The 26,285-nt window shown below is 37.4% G+C and overlaps 1 protein-coding gene across 10 annotated transcripts in view; it reads right to left on the reverse strand.

Moving 5' to 3' along the window:
* Tasp1 (taspase 1) overlaps positions 1 to 26,285 on the reverse strand; it is a 255,934-nt gene that overhangs the window by 19,143 nt on the left and 210,506 nt on the right. For all 10 annotated transcript variants that reach the window (XR_013050795.1, XR_001579049.3, XR_013050794.1 and 7 more), the window contains one exon: positions 12,605 to 12,678. Coding sequence is in view for 7 of the 10 variants with exons in the window: in XM_006983677.4 (XP_006983739.1) it covers positions 12,605 to 12,678 (74 nt within the window). In the remaining 3 variants the exon portion in view is untranslated. The remainder of the gene's footprint in view (positions 1 to 12,604; positions 12,679 to 26,285) is intronic.

Here is a 26,285-nt window from a genome sequence, read left to right on the forward strand (position 1 = left end):
AGACCGAGCCAAACGTCCCTGCATAAGTCCCAGGATTCAAACAGCCAACTCATGCAACGAGACCAGGACCTGGCACCAACGCACAGCTGCCTCCCAAACAGATCAAGCCAAATGACTGTCTCACCCATTCAGGGGGCCTGATCCAGTTGGGGGCCCCTCAGCCTTTGGTTCATAGATCCTGTGCTTCCATTCATTTGGTTATTTGTCCCTGTGCTTTATCCAACCTTGGCTTCAACAATTCTCGCTCATATAAACCCTCTTCTTTCTCACTAATTAGACTCCCAGTGCTCCACCAGGGGCCCAGCTGTGGATGTCTGTAGATGCACAGCCTTTTTGATCAGGGAAGGTGGAGAAGAGAGCAGGTAATCATTTCTCCATAGCTCCGTAGATCTCTCAAGTTTATTCCCTAATATTTAACTCCCAAGTTTTATTTTTTAATAAAATAAAAGAAGTCACAAGAGTTAATCACTCTTAAGTACATTTGTGTCAGAAACACACAGGCAGATCTTTTTTGCTTACTACATTTATTTAGTGTCCATGCTGTGGTGTACATTTTAAGGTCAGAAGACAACCTGAAGAAGTTGTTTTCTTCTTTCATTATGTGGTTTCTAGAAATTGAATTCATGTCATCTGGCTTCATAGCACATACCTTTGCCTGCTGGCCCTTTGAATCGAAGAAAAAAGAAGAAAGAAGAAGGAAGAAGGAAGAAGGAAGAAGGAAGAAGGAAGAAGGAAGAAGGAAGGAGGAAGGAGGAAGGAGGAAGGAGGAAGGAGGAAGGAGGAAGGAGGAAGGAGGAAGGAGGAAGGAGGAAGGAAGAAGGAAGAAGGAAGAAGGAAGAAGGAAGAAGGAAGAAGGAAGAAGGAAGAAGGAAGAAGGAAGAAGGAAGAAGGAAGAAGGAAGAAGGAAGAAGGAAGAAGGAAGAAGGAAGAAGGAAGAAGGAAGAAGGAAGAAGGAAGAAGGAAGAAGAAGAAGAAGAAGAAGAAGAAGAAGAAGAAGAAGAAGAAGAAGAAGAAGAAGAAGAAGAAGAAGAAGAAGAAGAAGAAGGGAAAAACCTTAAAACACACATACACACACACACACACACACACACACACAAAAAAAAAAAAAAAAAAAAAAAAAACGGCAAGCCATGACACTGTCAATCTGGTCTTACGGTCTTACAGGTTCCAAAAACATCTAGTCAGATAGCTTTTTGAGAGGATTCCATCACCAACTTTCTGTTCTGAACTGCAGGATTGGACATGGTTGGATATGGGGTATCCGTGTTGCTACAAATGTGTTTTACATTTTTTCTTTTTCTTTATTCTGAAATCCCTTAATTTACCTGTTAGTTCATTTATATATACAAGCTAGTAACATTTTTAAAGCCCACCTATTGTCTCCACTGGGTAAAAATTCAAGTATAACTAGTCATCAATGCAAATGGAACCCCTGTAAACAGATACAGTGCAGAAGAGACCAAAGGGCTTCAAAATGTGATGGTTCTAAGTGATTCTCCACAACCTCCACTGCCTCAGCCACTACCACCACTACAATCCACGGTACGCAATGTCACATATATTCCATACATTGCACTTACACTTTTTACCTCCTTCTCAGAATGCTATCTAAGCACCAGAAGTATCCCTCTTTAAAATGAGGGATTGCGAAGCAGGGCACGGTAGCTGTAATGTCCCTTATATTGGTGAATTGTCATGTACTGCTTAAGACCACTGAGAAGCTGGCTCTTAAAGCAAGGTTGGTCCTCTCACTTCAGACCCAAGCTTCTTTATGTCACATGTCTTCTAAAACCCCTATCCTGAGTCCAGCTGATCTCCTGTCTCTGTAATAGGGAGAGGGAAAACAACAAACTGTTAAGGATATTGAAAACACTGCCTCCTTGAGAAGAGCCAGAAGGCAAACTATTCAACAGTGATTACTACTGTTTATCCCATGACGTGAAAATGCACATAGAAGGAAAGGGAAGGCAGAAGCTCATGCAGAAGCCTGTGCTGCCCTGCCTGGGATTCCAAGCGGAAACTCCAGCATTACACGATCTCAAAGCTTCCTCAGTTATTTCTGCTATACATTGTTAACTGCCCAATTTGATGATGCTGTCTATACTATTTGATCTTTTATTTGGAAGCCTTTTCCAGAGGGGATGCTGTGTTCCACTAGGGACTCACATTTAGAAACTCCAGCTTATGATATTTTAATTGTGCTGAAATGTGATTTTATTTGTATGTCAATAAATAAAATTTTCCTGGAGATCAGAGGTCATAGTGAGCCAGAAACAGAAGTGAGATGGTGGTAGTTCACGACCTTAATCCGATCACATGGAAGGCAGAGTCTCTACATGGTCAAGGACACAGCCAAGCATGGTGACAGGAACCTTTAATCCCAGTACCAACCATAGAGACCTGAAGGTCTGTATAGACAGTCAGTGATGAGGAAGTGATGTGGCTGGGCTTACAGCCAATGAGAAGGCAGAACAGGAAAGCAATAAAAACACAAGACACACAGGAAGAAGCTCGCTCCGGAGAAGCAACAGTGGTGAGGTGGTAAGATAAGGTAGTTGTGGCTCTTTGCTAGTTCTCTGATCTCTTTGGCTATTACCTCTGTATTTGGTTCTATGTTTCTTTTTAATAAGACTGTTTAGAAATTCATCTACACCAGCTGACCAGACTATTTGTGCTAGATGTTTGTGTGACCCTGGATGTTATGATGTTATCTTTTGACATTTTGTTTGCCCACTCAATTGGGCTACCTCAGTCATCCCTGATGGGTATTTAGAGTGCCTGATTTGATGATGTTTTGCAATATGTCTGCTACTTCTCTCGATCAGCTACTTGCTATTTCTCCTTTTATTTTGCTCACTCATTAAAAATCAAAACATGGCTCTCAAAAGCATTCTGTAGAATGTACAGAACAGTGGCACACAGCTATTAAGGAGACTGAGGCAGGAGGATCATGAGAGCTAGGCCAACCTGGGCTACCTAGGAAGGCTCAGCCATAAATGAATGACTGAATGAATAAATAAATAAATGGATAAAATTGGGGATCAGACTTGTAACCTGTCCCAGGTTATAAACAGAGGCTCATATAGAAACCCAGGTCTAACTCTAGAGTCATTCTTCGAATAGTACTCCTATTTATTATGATTTCCAAAACACAGAGGTATAATTTGCGTGCCATGAAATGCATAGATGCTAAGTAAAGGGTAAGATGACTTCTAATAGTTTGTATACCCACAAAACCAAAACATAAATAGAAAATTTTATGCACGGAACATTTCCACGATCACCCTAACATTCCCTCAGGCACCAGTTTTAGGATTTTAGATTTCTAGAACACATAACTTTGTCAGTATTTCATATAAATGGAAATACCACGTCCCCTTTTTGTGCCTAGCTTGGTTACTCAGCAAAATGCTTCCCCTCGTTTTTAAGATATAGAAGAAAATTTATTTAGCTTTCTGAGGCTTTCTCCTTGGCACGAGAGACCTTACTCTAGTTTTGTAAACTCTATTTGAAACAAGTTTATGAGGCCAGAGAAAATTAATGGCATCCAAGTTTTATAAGGCTGGGTACAGCTTGGTGTAGAGTTCTTGCTTAGCATGTCTGAGGCTCTGGGTCCCAGCCCCTACAACATAGGGGAAAAAAGATTTATATATGTAATCACAATCAGCATTATGAAAAAGTAAAGAGGAACAAAACACAAAGTACTACTAAACAGAATAAATCCATTTTAACTTGGTTTCCTATTCTATATTCTTTTTGATCTTTAAATAGATTTTCTGAATGTAAATTCTCTTGTCTCAATATCAAAGTCATTTATTGTACTTTTACTCTTTAACAGCAGGAAACACTCATTAAGTTAATTATATACTAAATAACCTTATAAATGTTTTTTTAAGGTTAGAGAATTAAGACTAGATGAGATTGTTTCACCGATTCTCATCCAATTTCAGAAAAATCATTTCCATAAATCAAAAATTCTGCCTCAGAAATTCTCTTCATTCCTAAACAGATTGAAAAAGACATGAAAATAGGGGAAATCTATGTTTACTAGAAAATTGTTTTTAGTAGTTTAATAATGAGTGAACAATGCCATTTCCAGAAGATACACATTACTGAATAAAAGCACAGTACAAGACACTTCACTACAGTTGAAAATCAGGGAGGCCCCAGAATACTCCCAAACAGCACAGGCAATGCTCACTCACTGCTGTCCACCACAACTATGGAGTAAGACTCTGCTGAAGACACCACACACTTGGGGTGTAGGGCAGAGAAGTCAGTATCAAACTCACTGGAAATGTCCTCCACACAGTCTATCTTTCATAGTGCCCAAAGGTGCTGTGCAGACTGACTAGGAAGAAAAGACAGCAAATGGCCTTAACACTGCATGCTGCAATATCAGACTGCCAGGAAAAGGTGTGTACCAGTGTGATAATGGGACAGGGCTTTCAGATTCGATGTGAGACCTGCTCCACAAGAGAGAATTTCATGCCTGGACGGTAATCTTAGTCAAAAGCCCTTGGCCAGGGAGATCACAGGCCCTGGAGTAGAATCTGCTCCTGCTCTTTTGCTCAACAATCATATCATCAAATCACCTTCTAAATATCTGGTTTTATACCCATATACATGGGCTGCTCTCAACTTGGTTAGAGAGGCTTCTTTTTGCAGTGGGCAGCGCTCAACGCAGAGCTGCATAAATGGCACAGGTACTGAGAATAAGAGACTGAGAGCTCAGCCTTAAATGGGAATTTTGATCACCACACCTCTCACCCAACCAAGGCTCAGAGAACATCAGAGAAAAAAGAAGCAGAACAAGTTTCAGAGACGAAATGAAATGTCATTTTCTGGACATGACATGGCTCCTATGTTCATAAAATCAAAGTAGTGTGATTACTTGCACAAGACCTGCATGAGATAAAGCCAGCCAAACTCCCAGCATAAATGGGGGAAAGGTACTCTCCAGGCCTCATCCCTTACTGAAGAGCTATTGGCAATTGATAGCTGCTCAGAGAGAGAGCATTCTTTATTTTTTAGGGCATGACTACAGGTAATTTCCCATGCTCTAGTGGATGGCCCTACACACCTACGTACCTATGGGCAGCACTAACTGAACTTAATGCATTATCAGAAAAGGAAAAGCATGGCCTGGTGACTCAGGCCTATAACCCAGCTACTTGGGATGCTGAGAAAGATCATGGGTTTAAGGTTTGCCTTGGAACAATTCCAAACAGTACTCTCCAAACACAACAGGGCTCACAGCAACTGGGACGGCATGCACAAGGTCAAGCCAGACAAAAATTCCACTATGGATGAACACACACACACATACACACACACACACACACACACACACACACACACACACACACACACACACACCAATACCAGCTGACAAAAAAAATTTGGTTTCTTGTAGTTTATTAAAATATTCATGTAAGAGCAAATGAAAATCCCAATAAAATTTCCATAAAATCAAATTGATTTATTTTTAATACAGTTTTTGTTAATTCTTTGATAATTTCACATATGCATACAATGTACTTAGATCACATTCACCCCTTCTTTTTCATACCCTGCTCCCAAATTCATGTCAATTTTTATATTTCCCACTTAGTCCAATGTGTACATCTCCATACCATGGGTTTGGAGCTCCTAGACCAATTTTTAAACTATTTTTATCAATTTCTTACTTTAAAAAACAAAACTGAACAATTCTCGCTCATACAAACCCTCCTCTTTCTCACCAATTGGACTCCTGCAGCTCCACTTGGGGCCTGGCCGTGATCTCTGCATCCAGATCCCTCAAGTCATTGGATGAGGTTTCTAGCACGACAATTAGGGTGTTTGGCCATCCTATCACCAGATTAGGTCAGTTCGGGCTTTCTCTCGACCATTGCCAGCAGTCTATTGTGGAGGTATTTTTGTGGATTTCTGTGGACCTCTCTAGCACTTTGCTTCTTCCTATTCTCATGTGGTCTTCATTTATCATGGTCTCTTATTCCTTGTTCTCCCTCTCTGTTCTTGATCCAGCTGGAATCTCCCACTCCCCTAAGCTCTCTTTCCCTCAACCCTTGCCCTTTATTACCCCCACTCATGTTCATGTAGATCCCATCCATTTCTCTGTCATTGGGCGATTCCGGTGTCTTTCTTGGGGTCCTATTTTCTAGGTAGCCTCCCTGGAGTTGTGAGTAGCAGTCTAGTCATCTTTGTTTTACATCTAGTATCCTCCTATGAGTGAGTACATACCATGTTTGTCTTTCTGAGTCTGGGTTACCTCACTCAGGATGATTTTTTTCTAGATCTATCCATTTGCCTGCAAACTTCATGATGTCATTGTTTTTCTCTGCTGAGTAGTATTCCATTGTGTATATGTACCACATTTTATTTATCCATTCTTCAGTTGAAGGGCCCCAAGTGGAGCTCCAGGAGTTCAATTGGAGAGAAAGAGGAGGGTTTGTATGAGCAAGAATTGTGGAGACCAAGATTAGAAAAAGCACAGGGACAAATAACCAAACGAATGGATCAGGCCCTCTGGATAAGTGAGACAGTTGATTAGCTTGATCTGTTTGGGAGGCATCCAGGAAGTGGGATGGGGAGCTGTCCTCCTGGCTGTTTGGAACCTGGGGCTTATGCAGGGACACTTGGTTCAGCCTGGGAGGAGGGGACTGGACCTGCCTGGACTGAATCTACCAGGTTGAACTCAATCCCCAGGGGAGTCTTTGCCCTAGAGGAGATGGGAATGGGGGGTGGGCTGGGGGGAAGGCGGGAGTGGGGTGGGAGGGGGGAGAACAAGGGAATCCCGTGGCCGATATGTAAAATTAAATTATAAAATAAAATTTAAAAAAAACTGTTGGAATTTTGGTTCAGACTACTTTAACTCTATAGATAAAACCGGGAAAAAAAAAAACAGTTGGCAGTACTGTATTTTCAATTTTTAATTCAAGAAGAAGACCTATTTCTCCATTTAGATTCATCTAAGCAGGGCTTTTTAGCTTTAAGAGGATAGTTCTAGAATATTTCTTATTCATTCCTAATCACGTGAAAAGACAGGTTTTAATTCTTCCCAAGTCTCTGCCTGACTTCCTTTGCTGGCTTCACTGTACTGGTTGGGATTTCCAGGAAAGTACTGAATAGGAGCAATGAGAGCGACAAAACTGGACTTCCTTTCTGTGCATTCCTAGAATTAAAACGTGCTCCAGGTTTCACTGGCTACTATGATTTTAGGCTATAGATTTTTGGTAGTTTTTTGTTGTTTTTCTTTTAAAAAATCTGACCATAGAAGTTCTTTCAATATCTGGTATTTTGAGTAGTTTATAATGAGTGGAAGCTGAAAAGATTATGTGGTATCAGAATAAACATATGTTTCTTCTCCTTTATTTTGATAATGCAGTAATTACACTTGCTGATATTTTTACAGCTTTATGGAAAAATACATTTACCATAAAATCCACCATTTTAAGTAAATGTTCAATCCAGTGCTTTGTTGTGTGTTTGTAAAGCTAGACAATTTTCTAATTCCAGAACATTTTCATGTCCTTGAAAACAAACTCCATATCCATACTCCCCCTTCGGCCCTCACAACCACTAATCTCTTACATTTGTTTCTACGGGTTTTCCAATTCTAGACATTTAATGCAAATAAAATCATGCAACGTTTGGTCTTGTTCACCCAGCTTCTTGTACTTAGCATCATGTTTTCAAGAGTCACTGGAACTATCCTGATGTAGAATTCCATTTCCTTTTGTAGTTACAAAAAAAAAAAAAATTCATTGCATAAATACAACACATTTGTTTATCCATCCATTAATTGATGGATATTAAGTTGTTCCTACTTTTTAACTACTATGAATAATGCTGCTATAAACATCTTCTTTGTAATTTTCTTTAGTATATACCTAAGAGAGAACCTGCTAGGGAATGTGGCAATTCTGTTAAAACTTTCTGAGAAACTATCATGCTGTTTTTCCAAAAAGGAAACACCATTTCCACACTCCCACCAGCAGTATATCAAGGCTCTATTTTTTCCTAATGAATACTTCTTTTTGTCCTAATGAACTCATTCTTCTCTATAGACATCATGTTGGATGAGAAGTAGAATCAAATTATGGTTTTGACTTGCAGTTCCCCTATGAATATTGACAGTAAGCATATTCCCATATGCTTACTTGCTGCTTGTATATCTCCACTGGAAAAATGTTTATTTTCATCTTCTTGTTGAATTACAAAAATATTAAATTTATTCTGAACTGATGCAAGTCCCTTGCCAATGGCATTGTTAATAAACATGTTTTCCTATTCTATGGACTATCTTTCACTTCTTTAACAAGACCTTTGCAACAAAGGTCTTAATACTGATAATTTATTTTCCCTTTTGTTGCATGTGCTTTAGGGATCATATTTAAAACAAGCACTGCCTAATCCAAGGGAAATAATGACATGGGCAATATCTATCAAATATGAACATAGCTTGACACACAGAGCAGTAATACAAGTAAATATTTCCTAAGTAGCTAAAATGTTAAACCCAATGGCTGGATAATCTTCCAGAAGATACCCTGATGTGAGGCATGTTGATAATGACAAAGTCTCAGCTCTCAGCTCCAGCCAGAAAACAAGGAAAGACAGCAGTTTAGAGGACTGTAGCCACTCAGCCAATGCAGAAGAGGTTATAAACCAAGGCTTAAGTTCAAGGCTCACAAATGATCAGATCTGACTTGCATGCAAGTGATATATTTTGAAGCATTTTACCTTAAAATAACTTTTAAAAAATTACAGAATAGTTTGAGTATCCTGTAACATTTACCAACGTTTACCTGTTGTCAACATTTTGTTCCACTTACTTGGTAATTTACTAAACACATATTCACTAACATAATACTTTTCTGAAACACCAATTTTATATATACAGGTCCCCACTTGCCTAGATACTTCAGGGTGTGTTGCCTAAAAATATGAATATGTCCCTATAAATCATACTATACATATCAATGTTAGTGAATTTAACAACAATGCAAACATTTTTGCTAGCCATATTTCAAATTTCAAAGTCATACTTTGCAAATTGACCTAAAATGTACTACAGTATTTTGGTCTTATATATAGAAGCCACTTTAAGCTACATTAAAACATTTACTGTTAACATTTCTTTAGTAGTACTCAATCTAGAACACTTTCTCAGTCCTTATCTTGTATAGCATTTAACAGTTTTATATAGCATCATTCCCTTTTACTTTCTTCCCAGTCTGCTCTTCATTCTTGATTTGTCTGTTTCCCTGTCATTAAGTTCATGCTATGTAATTCCAAATGGACGACTACACAAGTGACACTGTCCTTCTCAGGCTGTCACATCCAGAGGCACATACACCGTCTACCTGTTCCTCAATGGTGGCCCTAATTCTGAACACACAGTTTCAGTGTTGCTATTTTTCTCCATTATGCAATTACTATTTTTTCCCCACAACTAATAATAAATCTCTAGAGAGATATTCAAACTATAAAACAGCCCATTCCTCCTCAAGGATAAATTTTATAACAGTATTTATACTGTTGTTACAAAAAGTAACTTATATATGTAAAAGTAACCTAATTCATTTAGGGTGAGAGTTATGTGGCCGAATCAATTCCATGCCAGTTTAAATATGTTTTATTGCACTACACTATGTGCACTGAGTATTTATGAAAAACTGCTCATTAACAGTCCAGTCACTATAGAAAATGGGCAATACAATTTTTAAACCTAACTAATGTCAATGCTCTAATGTTTGCTCCATAAAAATAAGTCTATTTATTTTATGTCAGAGAAGGGGGTTATAAACTAAATGATACAAAAATGTTCTATTCTTTATATCTTAGAAAATATTATTTTAAAAAGAAAACAGAAACATGTACTAAGAACCCATCTTCATTCAAATTACCTCTGATTCTGATGACAACCACCGATTACTCCTTTCCTTTTCCCGGGCAGTGAGACTGTGAGGAGAGCTTTAACTCAAGGCTTTAACTTGAATTAATCATAACCTTATATGAAAAGTTCAAATGCTTTTAAGTTCCCTGTCTGGTAACAAGGAAAAGGAGGGAAATTTTGGGGAAATAGAACATTTTTTTTCTTAAAAACAAAACAAAACAGGTTTTAAATAAAAAGAACAGTTTCTAAAGCTTCTTCCTATCAATCTTACTACTACACCTTGTATTATGGAGAGAATAATTTCATGATAAACAGCGAGGTCCCTATACAACAACTCTTGACAGAAGCCAGGAACCCTGGGTGAAGTCACTGGGTGGGCAAGGCTGCCACTCTTACTGGAATACATATGTTGCTAAGGCCCTTTTTCTCTTTCCTTTTGAACCCACAGCCTCATCTATAACATCTGTCACACTTGCAACACAATAAAACCCCTGCATTTCTGACAACAGAACAATTTTGTTGGTGTGTGTGTGTGTGTGTGTGTGTGTGTGTGTGTGTGTGTGTGTGTGTGTGTGTTCTGTCATTGCTTCGAACAACAGAATTGAGCAATCAAAGTGCTGATGTTTTATTACTTTGTTTTATTTTTCTGGAAAGCATTTGCAGATAATAGCTCAAACAATAAATAAGTAAGAAGGATTAACACACTGAAAAGAAAATGGTTAAAAACATAATTTACAAATGAGCTAGATACCTGCTGGCCCAATCCATATTACCTCCACATTAGCAGGGGGAGCCTTTACAGATAATACTAAAATCACACCCCTCATAATCCAAGCAGCACAACTGAAGGCCAAACAGTTCTAGATCCACCTCAGGCGTCTGTATTTCTTTACTATCTGCACTGCGTGTTAAATGGCAGGGTGTCTTCCACAGACTACAGGCAGGGAAAGCAGACACTTCCACTCAAACGACTTGGTGCACCACCCTGTCTTTCCCAAAACCTACTTCCCCCAACTAGCCTCAGTGTTGAAGCCTACCCTCATCATGATCTTTTGTTCAAACACGATCTTAGTTCAAGATCAATATTCAAAGTGGAAGAGAAAACTTAAATACTACAAGGAACTCCTGTGGCTTATTAAGTTTGCTTCCTGTTTGGAAGTGCTGTCATACATGTTTTGGAAATATCTGAATAACCATTTCCCACTCCTTTACTATGCTACTCAGTATAGTAGTTACTAGCCACATGTGGCTGTTAGGAAATTAAGTATAGTTTAAAATTCAGTTCTTCAGTTATAGCAGTCACATTACAAATACGCAATAATTTCACCATGTAGCTCTGGCTGCCCTACTAGATGACACAGATATCATTGTTTCAACTACTGTGACAAAGCCTGTAATGCTGCTCCAAGTATGTCAATCAGCTTTAAAGTACACAATTACAATTCTATTTCAGAAAGATAATGAAGCAAAGCAATCTAAAAACTCTCTTATGCAATAGGTTTACTGATAGAAAATACAAGTATTACAGATAAAGGTGAGACAATGGGAGTGAGAGTTCAGTAATATTTCACAAATATCAGTCACTCTCTTGCTGTGAAAATGTTCCTATGTAATACATTCACAGACATTCTGTGAACCCACTGATTTGCTAGATAATATTCTTATGGATGAGTACTGTATAAGAAATGAGCAATCAACTATAGTCAAGTGTTATCTAACTGGGACATTTGTCGGTAAGTCATTTTATCACTGAGTGAGCATCATAGGTATAACATCACTAGGCAATGTAATCTTATGTGACTACTGTCATACACATGGTTTGTTGTTCAAAATGCTTATATGCTATATCACTGTACTCTTTAGTTAACTTTCTCTAATTTTTTAAACTACTCAATGTGAATCAGATGACACATATCATAAGTTCTTTATTTGCAATTTCCAAATATGTAAATACTTTCCTTTTCAAAAAGAGGCTGCCCAACTTCATAAATATGCAGCTGAGGTGCTTTAATGCCAAATAAATGTCATACACCACAGCTGTTCCTAAAACTTTCATGAACAGGAACATGAGGCAAATATAAAAATAAACCCACAAATCATGTTTCTTTTACTCTCAAGATCAAAAATTCTAGGGTCATAGAGACCCAACAACTCAGAAACTGATGCCTGGATGACCATATGACTACTGTGACTCATGGCAATTCATGTGGCACAGAGACACAAAGCCCGTATAGACACACGACACGGCCCAACAGACAACAGACAAGAGAGCATGAGTGAGATCCACAAGTACGTCAGTCACTCTGTTCTGAAAGATGTGGAGACACATCCCGGACTACTTTTATGTTGCCTGTCTCCTTTATATTTTTCAACCTTCCTTGAGGAATCGCACATCTTGGTCAGCTTGTCAGCTTTATTCTCATTATCTCCTACAAATCCTGAGTTTCCTCTTCACGGGTATTCACAGCGGGCAACGGGGAACAAAATGAAAGAAGAAAGGAAGGAGGTTTCCTAACTCACTTTGGTCTATCATGAGAAGCAATTTTAAAATCTACTGGGTTTTCTTTGGAACTGTGAACAGCGTTTTAAATGAAGCTCGATGGCTCAAGAGGTAGAAAAGTCATCTGTTTCCACAGACTGGTTCGAAGTTTATGCACTGGCTACAAGGTTTTCAGGTTATGACCCAGTTTTCCCGCTTACCTTGGCTTTTCCATCCTGGGCTGACATATATCCCACGCACATGCTCTCTGTAGTGTGGCTCCACAGAAATTCCACTATGTGAACAAGAACACAAATAGGCACATTCACATTCACAGATGGAAAATAAATCTTTGCCTTTTTAATAGAACAGTTAAAGATAGCTTTATATTTAACACTCATTCCCTACTTTCCATTTGCTCCTTCATAAATGTCAAGATGATTTAGTACTCAAAACTGTAATACCATTTACTCTGAAATGAAAAATGTATTTCTTTCTTGTCAAAACTTATGATTATTACATGTAAAATAAATGCTTGTGTTTGAACTTAGAACATTAAACACTTATACATCCATAATACTGTATATAGTGATTCAGTAAATGCACGATTCCATAGTATAGTTTCTTTCAGCATACACACATGCACGTGTACACACACACCTTATTCTCTACTTAAGACACAAAGCTCAAACAGATGAAATAGCAATGAATCTGAACTAGCTTGTAACAGAGTAAGGAAATGCTCCAAGAATGAGAGGGACTTATCAAAAAGACCCAGGAGTTGGCTTGAAGGTCTCTTACTGGCCAAATCTGCTCTCAACAAAGTGACAATGATGAATTCTCACTACTAAGCAAATGAAGAACCAAAGAAGCCACAGTGATGGAAACAAGTGAAATAAGAGAGGAGACGGCTCTTCTTTGCTTGCAGCAGAGTCAATGAATAAAAAGAGAAGATGTCTATTGATTGCCTGTCACTCAAGCCGGATGATATGAGTTCCAAACCTGAAATTCACAGTGGAAGGAGAGAACTGATCCCCCGCAAAGTTGTCAACTTACCTGGATATAAGCTGTGACACCTGTATGTCCCCCACATTATATACATAAAAATAATAATAATAATAATAATAATAATAATAATAATAATAATAATAAATATTTAAAAATTACACTCCTAAACAAGACATTGTAACATCCTTCTGAGGTTTGGGGAATAGTGTGGAAGAGGAGGCAGAAAGAACGGTAGATAGGGAGAAAGGCTGCAAAGTGTCATCTTCAAGCAAGACATTTTAATTATGATTAGTACCTTATTTAGTCATCACCCAAGAGGCTTCCTCCTGCAGCAGATAGAACCAATACAGAGACCCACAAGCAGACATTACACAGAGAAAGACACCTGGAACACACAGCTCTAAACAAGATGTCTCCATCAAATCCCTCCCCTTAGGGCTCAGGGAACCTTGTAGAAGAGCTGGAAGGAGTCAGGGAGACAGAAGGGACAGAAGAGACCAGGAGAACAAGGTCCTCTAAAATAAGTGAGCATGCCTCATATGCACTCACAGAGACTGAAGCAGCAATCACAGGACCTACACAGGTCCACTGCATGCATACTATAGCTCTCTATTTAATACTTTCATGGGACTCCTGAATGTGTAAACAAGTGAGTCTCTGATTCTTGTGTCTTCTCTTGGGGGTTCTTTTATTTTTCTGTTGTCTTGGCTCCTTCAACTTCAATATCATGGTCTTCATTTTATCTTAGTATACTTTATTTTGTTATGCTTTGTTGTTATTTCTTAGATAACAGTTCTTTCCAATGAAGAGACAGAAAGGGAGTGGATCTGGATGGGAGAGGATATGGGGGAGAAACTGGGAGAAGTAGAGGAAGGAAAAACTGTATTTAGATTATATTGTATGAGAAATGAATCTATGTTTAATAAAGGGGAAAATAAAAAACAAACAAAAATTATGATAATAAACTCACAGCAGCTGGTTACCTGAACTGGGTCTCCATTAAAAACTGTCAAAAGCCAGGCATGGATGGGGAAGGGTCTCAAGAGGACCAGTCCATCCTCCCTCTGTTAAAGTATTGGCTACTGCTAGATTCTAGAAGAAGGACGTCATTTACTGTAGTTGTTTACCCACCAGCAATCTGGACAACTTCCAATGAATTGTACCAAACTTCTACCACAGGGGGCTCTGGTTAAACTCAGGTCACAGAACCAAACAAGATAAGCCCTGAATATGGAAAAGGAACTTTAGGGCAAGATGGCAGGTGGTGGTGTTTTAAGATGGGAGAGGGAAAAGGACGGATATGGGGAGGGAATAATCAGAATAATGCATTACATATATGCATACAATGTCAAAGAACAAACTTAAAAAGAGTTTGAAAATCATGTTTGCTAGAACTAGTGGGTGAAGATTTAAAGAAGTGAATGCTATTTGTAGTCTCAATGTATCTCTTTATAAATTTCTTATTAAAAATAAAGTGAAATGTAGCTTCATTGTGGAATAAACTTATGCTCTAATTTAACTAAATGAGAAAGCTAATTTCGACAAGTAAGGCACAAACTAAACTGTAAGGTGCTGTCCAGCTATTTTACCCCACTAAATACATCTCATAATGTGGAAGCAAATCTGAATGGGAACACCAAACAGCTTGACAGAGCAACATTCTCTACTCACTAGCTTATCTGAATGCTTCAGACTGATCACAGTAATCCTAAGGGAAGGTGAGAGACATGTTTAAAGGAACATATGACCTTAAGTGCAGGACATCATCTTGGATTATATTCTGGCCTGAGGTGAGAAGAGGGAGTTCCATAGATACTACTAAGATAAATGCTGGCATGTGAAAATGAACCGTTCAGAAGAATGCCCTTGTTCTTCAGAATACACGCTGATGGATTAGGAGCATAGTAGTTTAAATCCTCTCTGAAGCATTTGAAGAAAGTGTATGTGGAGGAAAGGAAAGATGAGTGAGGACACAAAAAATAATTTAGGAAGGCAAAGCAACAGGGCATCTAACAGATCAATCTGTGGACCTACTGTACTAGTCTTAAAACTTTTCCATATTTGTGAAATCATATCCAAGTAAAATGTTACAAACAGGAATTCAAGTGGGGCAATGGTGGTGCACGCCTTTAACCTCAGCACTCGGAGGCAGTTGCACGTGAATCTCTTGAATTTGAGGTCAACCTGGTTTACAGAGAGAATTCTAAGACAGACAGGGCTATAGCAGAGAAAACCTGATTTGAAAAACAACAACAGAATTCAAACATAAAAAAATACACACAAAATTTCTACTGCTGTGAAGCACCATGACCATAGCAACTGTTATAAAGAAAAACATTTAACTGGGGCAAGCTTGCAGGTTCAGAGGTTCAGTCCATTATTGTCATGCCGGGAAGCATGATGGCACACAGGCAGACACGGTGCTGCAGAAGCAGCTGAGAGTTCTACATCTGCATCTGAAGGCAGCAGGAAGAAAGAGACCCTGGGTCTAGACTAGGCTTCTGAAATCTCAAAGCCAACCCCCAGTGACACACTTCCTTCTACAAGGCCACATATACTAATCCTTTCAAATAGTGACATTCTCTGAGTTTATGCATGCCATTTTCACTTAAACTACTACAAACATCAAGTGAAACTTTTGAGATTCTAAATTCTTAAAGGAATTTTAAAAGTCTTGCTGTATTTTTCCAACAAAAATCTCAAATGTACCTGATAATAAAATTGCAATGCTCAGCACTGAGCTCTTGGCATTCCTGGCTATTCATCTGTTTATATCTCTGTGCTAATTATGCTTAAAGATGGGTGTATTCTAATACCTTTGTATTTTCTGCTTCAAAAAAATAGATTGCTTCCTCAAAATCAATATCAACAACAAAAATTTAGAAATCAGGGCACTAAATAGATCACAGAAATGACACATTTAGAGACCTGGAATGCAATGAACTCACATAGTTTCCATGTGTTGGCAATATGTAAACTGTCATACATTTCTTACCATTATTGATACCTAAAACACCATACCACAGTAAAAATACTAGAAATACTGATTAAGGTGTTACAATACATGTAGCAAGTAAGAGAATTAATAAATATTGAACTAATGAACAATAACTGATGTTTTAGAAAAATTGTATTTGGACTTTTGACCTAGTAATTTTAGTAGTAGGTAATTAGTCTCTAAATATGTTTCTGTACACAAAAGATATTTATAATAATACTCAGTATGGTGGATGAATGGATAACTGCTGTACTTTATATAATAACATGTTACAAAATTAAAAAAGTAGTACTACATGGCTGAAATGAAACATCTACACGGAATCTTTGAATTTTTTGAGCCATAAATAATAGCTAAAAACCAAAAGCTAACCAAGAAGCAAAAAAAAATCCACATAATATCATTTAGTGTACATAATTTATAACTAAAGTATCACAAAATAACAGTTGCCCCTTTACTCAGTGCATTAACCTTTACACAGAGCTCTTCACAGGCTACTCACAGCATAAAGCATTCTGCTTGTGACTCACCAAGTTGACATTAGAATTCATTCATGTGACACTATGCAGTTTGAAAACACCAATCTACAAGATAAGTAATTTTACTTAACAAAAGTGAAGGGGAAAATAATGTATAGAGATGATACTATCTCTTTTGTGAAAAAATATTCCTAGGAATTCTGATTATCCTGATTAATCTTCATTAGTGATAAAAGAATTTCTTCTTTACTTAGATTAAGATAGTCTGAACAACTAAAATCTGAAAATCTGATGTAGTGTTTTTTACCATGTATTTTTAACTATCAGGAGAAAGCTTTATTATGATGTAAATATCATCTAATGTTCCTGGTTTCATGACTATCTAGCCAATTCTTATGAAAGTACATAAAAAAAATCACATACTTACTCATAATGGGCACATATATTTAGGGTAAAATTTATATATCAAGACATAGTCAGAACCAACAAAACGACAATGTAGCTGATTACTTTCCCCCAAAAAATTCATTTTTAAATGTCAAAGTAATGAGTTTGTTTAAAAAAAAAAACAGCAAGCATTTGTCTCAAGGATAGAATTCAGTACACACACACACACACACACACACACACACACACACACACACACACAAAAGAACAGTGAAAAAATTATTCAATTAACTGTTGTCTTGATTTATGATTAAAACCCAGCAAAGACTACCCACTCCTAAATAGCAGGTCAGCATTCTAGACCAAGTGAAAGGAGGCTAAGAAATCCAGATGATATGCAGCAGTAGATAGGTCTACCCCCAGGATTATCAATGTTACAGACAGTATTCTACTCCAAGAAGAAGAGTAGGAATGCAACCTGGTATTCTAAAAAAAAAAAAACAAACCAAAAAAAAAAAAACAATCTAACAGAGAGAGATAACATCCCAACCCTACTATAACCCTCATGCATACTGCAAACACATGACTAAATAAAGATAATCTAAATAAATTTAAAATTTTAATCAATAACTGAACTCCTGTTCATGTTAGAATGCAAAAGTGTGAGTATTATGAAAAACCAAGATATGTCTCCTCTAAAACATAGCAAATCCTATGTAATGGCTACCAATGAGAGTGGCTTAAGTGAAACTACAAAGAATTCAAAAGAATAATGGTAATAAGTTCAAAGAAAAGAGGACAAAGATCAACTCCTTAATGAATCCAAGAGAACATAAACAGCTAAACAAAATGAAGTCAATGCAGGATATTGAAAATGGAATTTGATAAAGATAGAAGAAAAACTAAATTGAAATTATGCTAGAAATGAAAATTTTGATAATTCAAATAAATAGCTCAGTGAAATCCTCACCAATGGAATAAACAATATAAACAAAATGACAGAAATTTATAAACATTTTATGAATAACCAGAATAGCAGTAGTCTCAATTTTATAATCAAAAGATATGAACTAGCACATTGTATTAAAAAAAAAAAAAAAAAAAACAGGATCCATCTATTTGCTGCCTCTAAGAAACACAACTCACCATCAAAGGCAGACACTACCTTAGAATGAAAGGATAGAAAAAGGTATTCCAAGTAAATAAAACTAGAAAACAAGCATGCATTTTTACGTTTTGGAACAAAATAGACCTCAAACAAAAACTAACTGTAGAAGAAAAAAGAAAGTCACTTCATTATTAAGGGAGCAATCCATTCAAAAAACATTGGCATTTAAAACATAAATACCAAACACAGTTAGACCTTATTTGTTTGTTGGTTTGTTTATTGGTTGTTCGAGACAGGGTTTCTCTGTGTAGTTTTGGTGCCTATCCTGGATCTTGCTCTGTAGACCAGGCTGGCCTCGAACTAATAGAGATCCACCTGGCTCTGCCTCCCAAGTGCTGGGGATCAAAGGCGTTTGCTACCACCACCTGGCTATAGTCCTACTTCCTTAAAACAAACACTACTAGATATAAAGTCACAAATTAACCTCAACACAGTAACAGGTAATAACTTAAATATCACACAGTGACCAATAGATAGGTCATCCTGTTTGAAAAAAAAAGGGGGGGGGACATAATAGTTAAATGACATGATATGTCAATTGGACATCAATTAAACATTCTGCCAAAACACTGTACCTCAATAGTCATATGGTGCAGTAGTGGCACACATATCTTGGTGGTAACCAAGCATTTTCTAATTGGACTTATGACCTGCTCAGCAAGAGACCATGCCCGGTACTGGAAACATAGCTACCTACTTAGTGCTAGTGAAATCATGATTATTGGAAGAGAATCTATAACCATTAACTTACTAAACCACATAATCCCTAACAACAATATATAAACTCTTGTCCTTATACCCGCAGATAAGTATAGTCTTCACTCCTTATCAAGGATACTTGCAACAGATGGAGATCACTACAGAAAACCACAACCAATAAATCTGCAAAGTTGTGGAGCCTAGTCCCAGTGGATACATCTAAAACCACTCCCACACCAAAGGATCAATGAATATTACAGAACAAGGGGTGGAAAGATTTTAAGAGCCAGAGGACCAGGGACTTTCCTATGAAACTGTATCTCCCAGCAACATCAGAAACTTATATCCATAAAAGTCTTACCAACATGGTCGCCCAAATGTGAGCTGAACTGAAATGCCAAAGAAGTGTCAAACCTCGTGGAGAAAAGTCATGAGGCCTCAACTCTACAGGAAGAATTACAGGCAACTGAGTAAAGCTGTGAGTGGGAGCGATGCCTCCAGCTCCAGGTATGAGCACACCAATTGATTATCCAGTACCAAAGAGTCAGACTTGAAAATATATATGCAAGTAACGTTGTATGAACTTAACAGATTATATTTAAGAATATATATGAATATAAAAATACATACATGCATGAAATAACCATTGATGAAAAGAGAGAATGGGGAGAGGTATATGGGAGGGTCTACAGGAATGAAAGGGAAGGGAGAAATGTAATTAAAATATAATTTCAAAAATAAACAAACAACAAAAATACTCTGCCTACTGAATTTTCTCTAAAACAGGTAACATGATAGGAAACAAAGCAAATTTCACGAAAAAACAGAAAAATAAAATAATTTTCCATATTCTATCAGAGCACAACAGAATAGAGCAAGAAAAACTGCAGAAAATGCAAAAACTCATGTAGATTTAATAACATACTATTGTTCAATACTGAAGAGATACTAAAGAAATTGAAAAAAAAAAAACCCTCCTATACTAGAATCCAAATGAAGATACAAATTACCAAGTCCTATGGAATGCAAGAAAAGCACTCTTAAGAAGGAAGCTCATGTCTAGTGTTCACATTAAAAGAAAGCATAGATGTCTTAAATAGAAAACATTGTGATACTTCCTATGGCTTTGGAAAAACAAGAACAAGCCAATTCCAAAAGCAGCAGACATAAAAAGCAATTGAAATGAGGGTAGAAATTAATGAAACAAACAAACAAAAAAAAACCAAAAAAAAAAAAAACAAAAAACAAAAAAAACCTGCAAAGAACCAATGAACTGAAGAATTGGCTCTTTCAAATGATTAAGAAGATTGACAAGCCCTTAACCAAATTAAGAAAAAAAAAATCCAAATTAATAAAGTTGGAAGTGAAAAGGGAAACATTACAATAATTACCAAAGAAATTCAGAAAATTATAATATTCCTTTAAAACTTATATACCACTAATTGGAAAAGGTAAAATGGATGAATTTCTAGATACATATAACCAACCAAAATATAAACAATGTGAGACAAAGAATTTAAACAGAACTATAGCAAACAAGGATATTGATGTACTAAAAACATTTTTTCAAAACTAATAAAGATCAAAGTAGATACATTCACTGATGAATTCTACTAGACCTTCAAAGAAGAATTAAAACTAACCATTATTAAGCTATTCCTTAAAACAGAAAAAGGAATGCCTCTAAGATTATGAATTTAGTACTACCTGGTATCAAAATGAGTCAAAAGAACAGACACACACACACATGTACGCACACATGCACACACAAATATAGACCAATTTTCTTGTTGACCATAAACAAAAATTCTCAATAAAATAATTGTAAACTGAATTCCAGAACTCTACTACGGGTGTAATCAACCACTTCCTGATTGAACGTAAGGCCCAATCCACAAAAAGAAACTCATACCTGGCACCCTTAACTGGGCCAAAAATGAGTAAGTGGGTAGATCAAAGGCCCTAGGGGAGAAACCATTACTTACTTTTATTAAATGGACTTAGTATTAAACTATAGCCTAAGTACTTAACACTCATATATTAGTACATCTTTAAACTCTCATCAGAAAAGCTTTTTGAAGTAGGTGGCCATTAATACAGACCCACAACTGATCAATATGAAGAGAATAAGAGACTGGGGGTTGCTGAGCAAAGACTGGACATCTATATCCCATCCCTTCCTCCCAAGGATTCCAGACTATCATGGAAAAGTGAGCAGAAAAAAACTGTTAGAGCCACGGGTAGCAAAGGACTGCAGCAAGGTGGTATTTTACAGATGTGATGGCTATTCTTGGTTCTCAACTTCACTACATCTGGAATTAACTAAAACCTAAATGGCTGGGCACACCTGTGAGGGATTTTTTAAGGGAATTTTTTTCTTAATAATCCAGATCTTTGAGGTGGGAAGATCCACCTTTTAGTCTGGGCCACACCTTCTGCTGGTTATCTATATAAAGAACATGAAAGAAGGAAGGATGCTCTCTTTGCATGCTTGCTCTCACTCTGGCTAGCAAGTCCATTCTTTCATTGCCATTACAGTCTCTTTCTTTGGGATTCTGGCATATATATACTAAATACCAGTTGAGACATCCAGCTTCATGGACTAAAGAACTACAGGATGCTTGGGCCTTCTGTTGGTAGATTTTGAACTAGCTGGACCACAGCTTGTAAGCCATTCTAATAAATCATAGATAGATAGATAGATAGATAGATAGATAGATAGATAGATAGATAGATAGATATTCATTTTATAAATTCTGTTCTTCTAAAGAACCTGGACTAATATACCAGATACGATAGGTTGCTGCCCAAATGCACTCATCACAACTGTAACTGTACAAGTCAAGTCAGACAAACTCCCAACATGGATACTGTGAAAGAGTCCCACCTCTAGCTGATGTGATGGTTGCTGTGAGAGGGATAATCAGTTTTGTTTAGGGATATATCCCCTACAAAGCTAATCCTGCTACAGTAAGTAGCTCTACACCCATGAGCACACTGGCAGCATTAAGTGGACTTCGTGGGTTTTCAAAAAAGAGCACATGAAATTAGGAAGGAATAGTGATGGGGGTGGGAAAGAATTGAGGGGGGACAGACTAAGGAGTGGATTTAATAAAAACATACTATATGCATGTACATTCTCAAATAATAGAAAAAAGTACATATAGAAAAGATCATTCATCATGATCATATTGACTTCATTCAAGAAATGAAGAGATGGCACAATATACATAAATCAATAAATGTAGCATGTCATGATTATATATTAAATAAATGTAACATAAGTAGACTCAAGGACAGAAATCACATGATCATCTTAATAAATTTAAAAGGGTTTTGATGAAATTCAACATTTTCCATCATAAAAATGTAGAGACTAGGAGTGAAGGGAAAATATCTCCATATAATAGAGGCTATAGCAAAACTAAAGCCAACAACATGATAAACTAAGAAAAAATAAAAGTATTTCTGCTAAGAACAAGACAAAACTTTCTACTCTCTGCACTCATACTCAATATAGTACTTAAATTGCTAGTCAAAGTAATAAGACAAGCAAATAAAATGAATACAAATATGAAAGGAAGGAGTCTAAGCATCCTTATTTACAGATGACATGATTCTATAAATAAAAGACTAAAGATTCCATCATATTCTTAGAATTGAAAACATTTTCAGCAAAGTACTAGGGCAGAAAATTAACACAAAAAGTGAGTAGTTTTCATATATACCAGTGACAAGCATACTGGGAAATAAATTCCATTCATAATACCATTCAAAAAGTAAATACTTTGTGTTTAATTTGAACATTTATAGACGTTAGGAAACTAGTAAGATACCATAGTGGAAGAGGGGATCATTCAAGGGAGGAGATACAGAATACAGAGATATAACGAAGGGAGAGGACATAATGAACAGGTAGGATAAATGAGATGAGGGATGGGAGAACAGGATGTGAATGACATATAGAAAAGGAAATATAGGGAGAGTTCACTAACACTAGAGGCATTTAAAAAAATCATATGGAAACCTGTAGGAAGCACAGTTTAGAGTCAGAAACCAGGACTGTTAAGCACACAGGTCTATTTTCTTCCATGGAAGGAAATGAATGACACTTGATCACCTGGAATGCTGGAATGAAAGTGATCAAACAACACAGTGATCCTTTGCTATTCTATTAGGAGTAAGACTGCCTGAATTTCCCCCAACTCTTTAGAATTGTTTAGGCCCTAATCCTGGGCTTTGCTTCTCAGTAAATAAAATTCATCCTTATGAAAGAGGCCCCATGTATTTTGCATTCCCATCAATAAAATCCATCCTTGTGCTTATTACATGCATCTTACAAACCTTTCCTTTCTAGGCCCTAGCCCTGAGCTCTGTTTATCAGTCAATAGAACTCATTCTTACTGTAAAGGTCACAGGTGCTTTGCTACTTTGCTAAGGAGTTTCTATGTAGCTATGCCTGGAGCTTTGTTATAAAAATTGTCACATGCAAACTTATACTATGTTTATACACTTATACTCCCTTATACTATGTTTAAATTTGTAAGAAGAATAAACCACAGCATCAGACTCTCTAGAAGTCTTAATCTAGTCTGACTGACCAAGTCCAGTTGCACCAAATTTTCATTCTCACCTCTTCATGGTTCTTTCCCTCCTGGTGGTGATACCTGCAAGGACCCCACGACAGAGGCCTACTACTACAGAAGCTTCTTAAGACATATACATACACATATTTAAAAATAGTTTAAATGAAGTACCTTATAATAGGGAAATACCCCAACTGCTACCAAATAAAATAAAACTCCCAGCACCAGGGATTGTTTACTTCTTTGAGCTGTTGACCAATAGAGTCATATAAACTCTCAAACATTACAGGTTATTGCCAATAATCTGTTACCCTCCAGCAATTCACAGTAAGACCCTACTGCTGGACACACCATATCAACTGGACTCACAGAACATAAGAGTACTGCTGGTACTCACTTGGAAGCTTCACCCCTACTGTCTAGTTTTTGAAGTGCTGGAAGGTGCTATGAACACTAATGGAGGAAGAAAGTAATCATTCTCACCTAACTGTGAATCCTATTAGCTACAATAAAGACTAGCCTGACACGTTACGCATACTAGTACAACAGTGGCACTATTAATATGGAAATAACCAACCACTTTCTGGTTGGATCTAAGGCCCACTCCATAAGATAGAACATGTATTTGGCAATGTTTGTGCAGTAAAGAATCTACAGCTAAATAGGTCATATGCCCTATGGGAGAACTCAATACTATTACTCTACCAAATAGACACAGTATTAAAACAACTCCTCCAGATATATTGCTACACTCATAGATCAGTTCATCTCTCAACTTCACCAGAGAAGCTTCTTACAAGAGATGACAATAAGTGCAGACTCTCAGCCAGCCAACATGAAAAGAAAAAGAGACCGAGACAGTAGAGTACTCAGCACTAAATGGAAAGGACCCATTCCCTCCCTACAAGGCTTGGGTATCTTCAAGGAAGCATGGTTACAAAGAAAGTGAAGAGTGAGAGGTGGTGGATAACATCAAGAGAACAGTGTTTTTCAGACACAACAGGGCAGCTGCACACATGAACTCACTTGTGACAGGATGAACAAGAAATGGCAAGTTCACAGCAGACAAAACTTTTAGTCTGCAGTCTTCATGTGTGGAGACAGGTATGGACATGAATTCACACCAGTGTGGCACCAGTGCTCCAATAGATAGGTGCTGAGAGATCATCTGTGTCATTTAATGCTGTGCTCCCTGGTGGGTGTAACACACTCCGGGGCATGCCACACTCATGGGAGTAGTTGGACAACACAAACTGGACTTGATGTCGTTAAACAAAACAAGAAGAAAACTTGAAGTTGGGTGGGTAACAAGGTGAAGTTGGTGAGAGTGGATCTGATAAGAAGGGGAATATAATTAAAATTCATTGTATAAAATTCTGAAAAAAAAATGAAATTATTATTTTAAAAGATAATAAAATTAGCTATCAGGGAAATGCAAATTAAAACTAATTTGGGATTCCATCTTAATCCAGTCAGAATGGCCATAAATGACAACAAATGATGGTCATATGTGAAGACAGAGGAATCCTCACTCACTGCTGGTGGAGTATAAACTGGTGTAGCCGCTATGGAAATCAGGGCAGATACTTCTGAAAAGAACTAAAATGAGAACTTCCATGTGATCCCACTAAAGACACACACACACACACACACACACACACACACACACACACACACACACAGGCATGCACGCACACGCATGCACGCACGCACGCACGCACGCACGCACGCACGCACGCACAATGAAGACAGAACCTAGGGCAGAGCAGGCAAGCTCTTTATCACTCCACTATGACCCACCCTATATAACCCAGCTATACCACTCCTAGGCATATATCCACAGATATATTTGCAAATCCATGTTTCTTACTGCTCTATTCATAATAGCAGAAAATTTATTCTGCCTAGATGTCTATCAATTGATAAATGAGAAATAAAAATTTTCATGAGAAAAGAGAAAATCAGTGGTACAGATATATAATAGAATTTTATTCAGCTGTAAAATAAAGTGGAATTTATGGGGAAATGGATGGAACTGGAAAGTCCATTAAGCAAGGTGATTCAGGCTCAGAAAGACGCACTCTATTTAATTTGTGCTGTGTAGAGCCCCCAGAAAGGAGCTCATGAGAAAGGAGAAAGGATTCTCCAAGGTGTGGAGCAGAGTAGTAAAATGCATTGATAAAGAAGGGGGAATGTTGGAGATGTAACAATTGAAGTGGGAAAAGGAACAGAGACATGGAGGAAGAGGTGAGGGTTAAGAGAAGGACTAATCAAAACTAACAATGTATGAAAAAGGAAGCAAAAACAGTATAAATATTGCTCACACACACTTGAAGGAAGAAACAATGTTTTAGTAAATAATTCCTAGCATTACTGTTTTCTAGATGCCTATGACCTGCTTCCTGATTTAAAGTTTTAATTATTCCATATTCAAAAACCATTAAAATTATTTTAAGTATACAGCATGTATAAGAGATGCTACTTCCGCCGGGCGGTGGTGGCGCACGCCTTTAATCCCAGCACTCGGGAGGCAGAGCCAGGCGGATCTCTGTGAGTTCGAGGCCAGCCTGGGCTACC

The sequence above is a fragment of the Peromyscus maniculatus genome, chromosome 4 (genome assembly GCF_049852395.1).
Source record: "Peromyscus maniculatus bairdii isolate BWxNUB_F1_BW_parent chromosome 4, HU_Pman_BW_mat_3.1, whole genome shotgun sequence".
Classification (NCBI taxonomy): domain Eukaryota; kingdom Metazoa; phylum Chordata; class Mammalia; order Rodentia; family Cricetidae; genus Peromyscus; species Peromyscus maniculatus.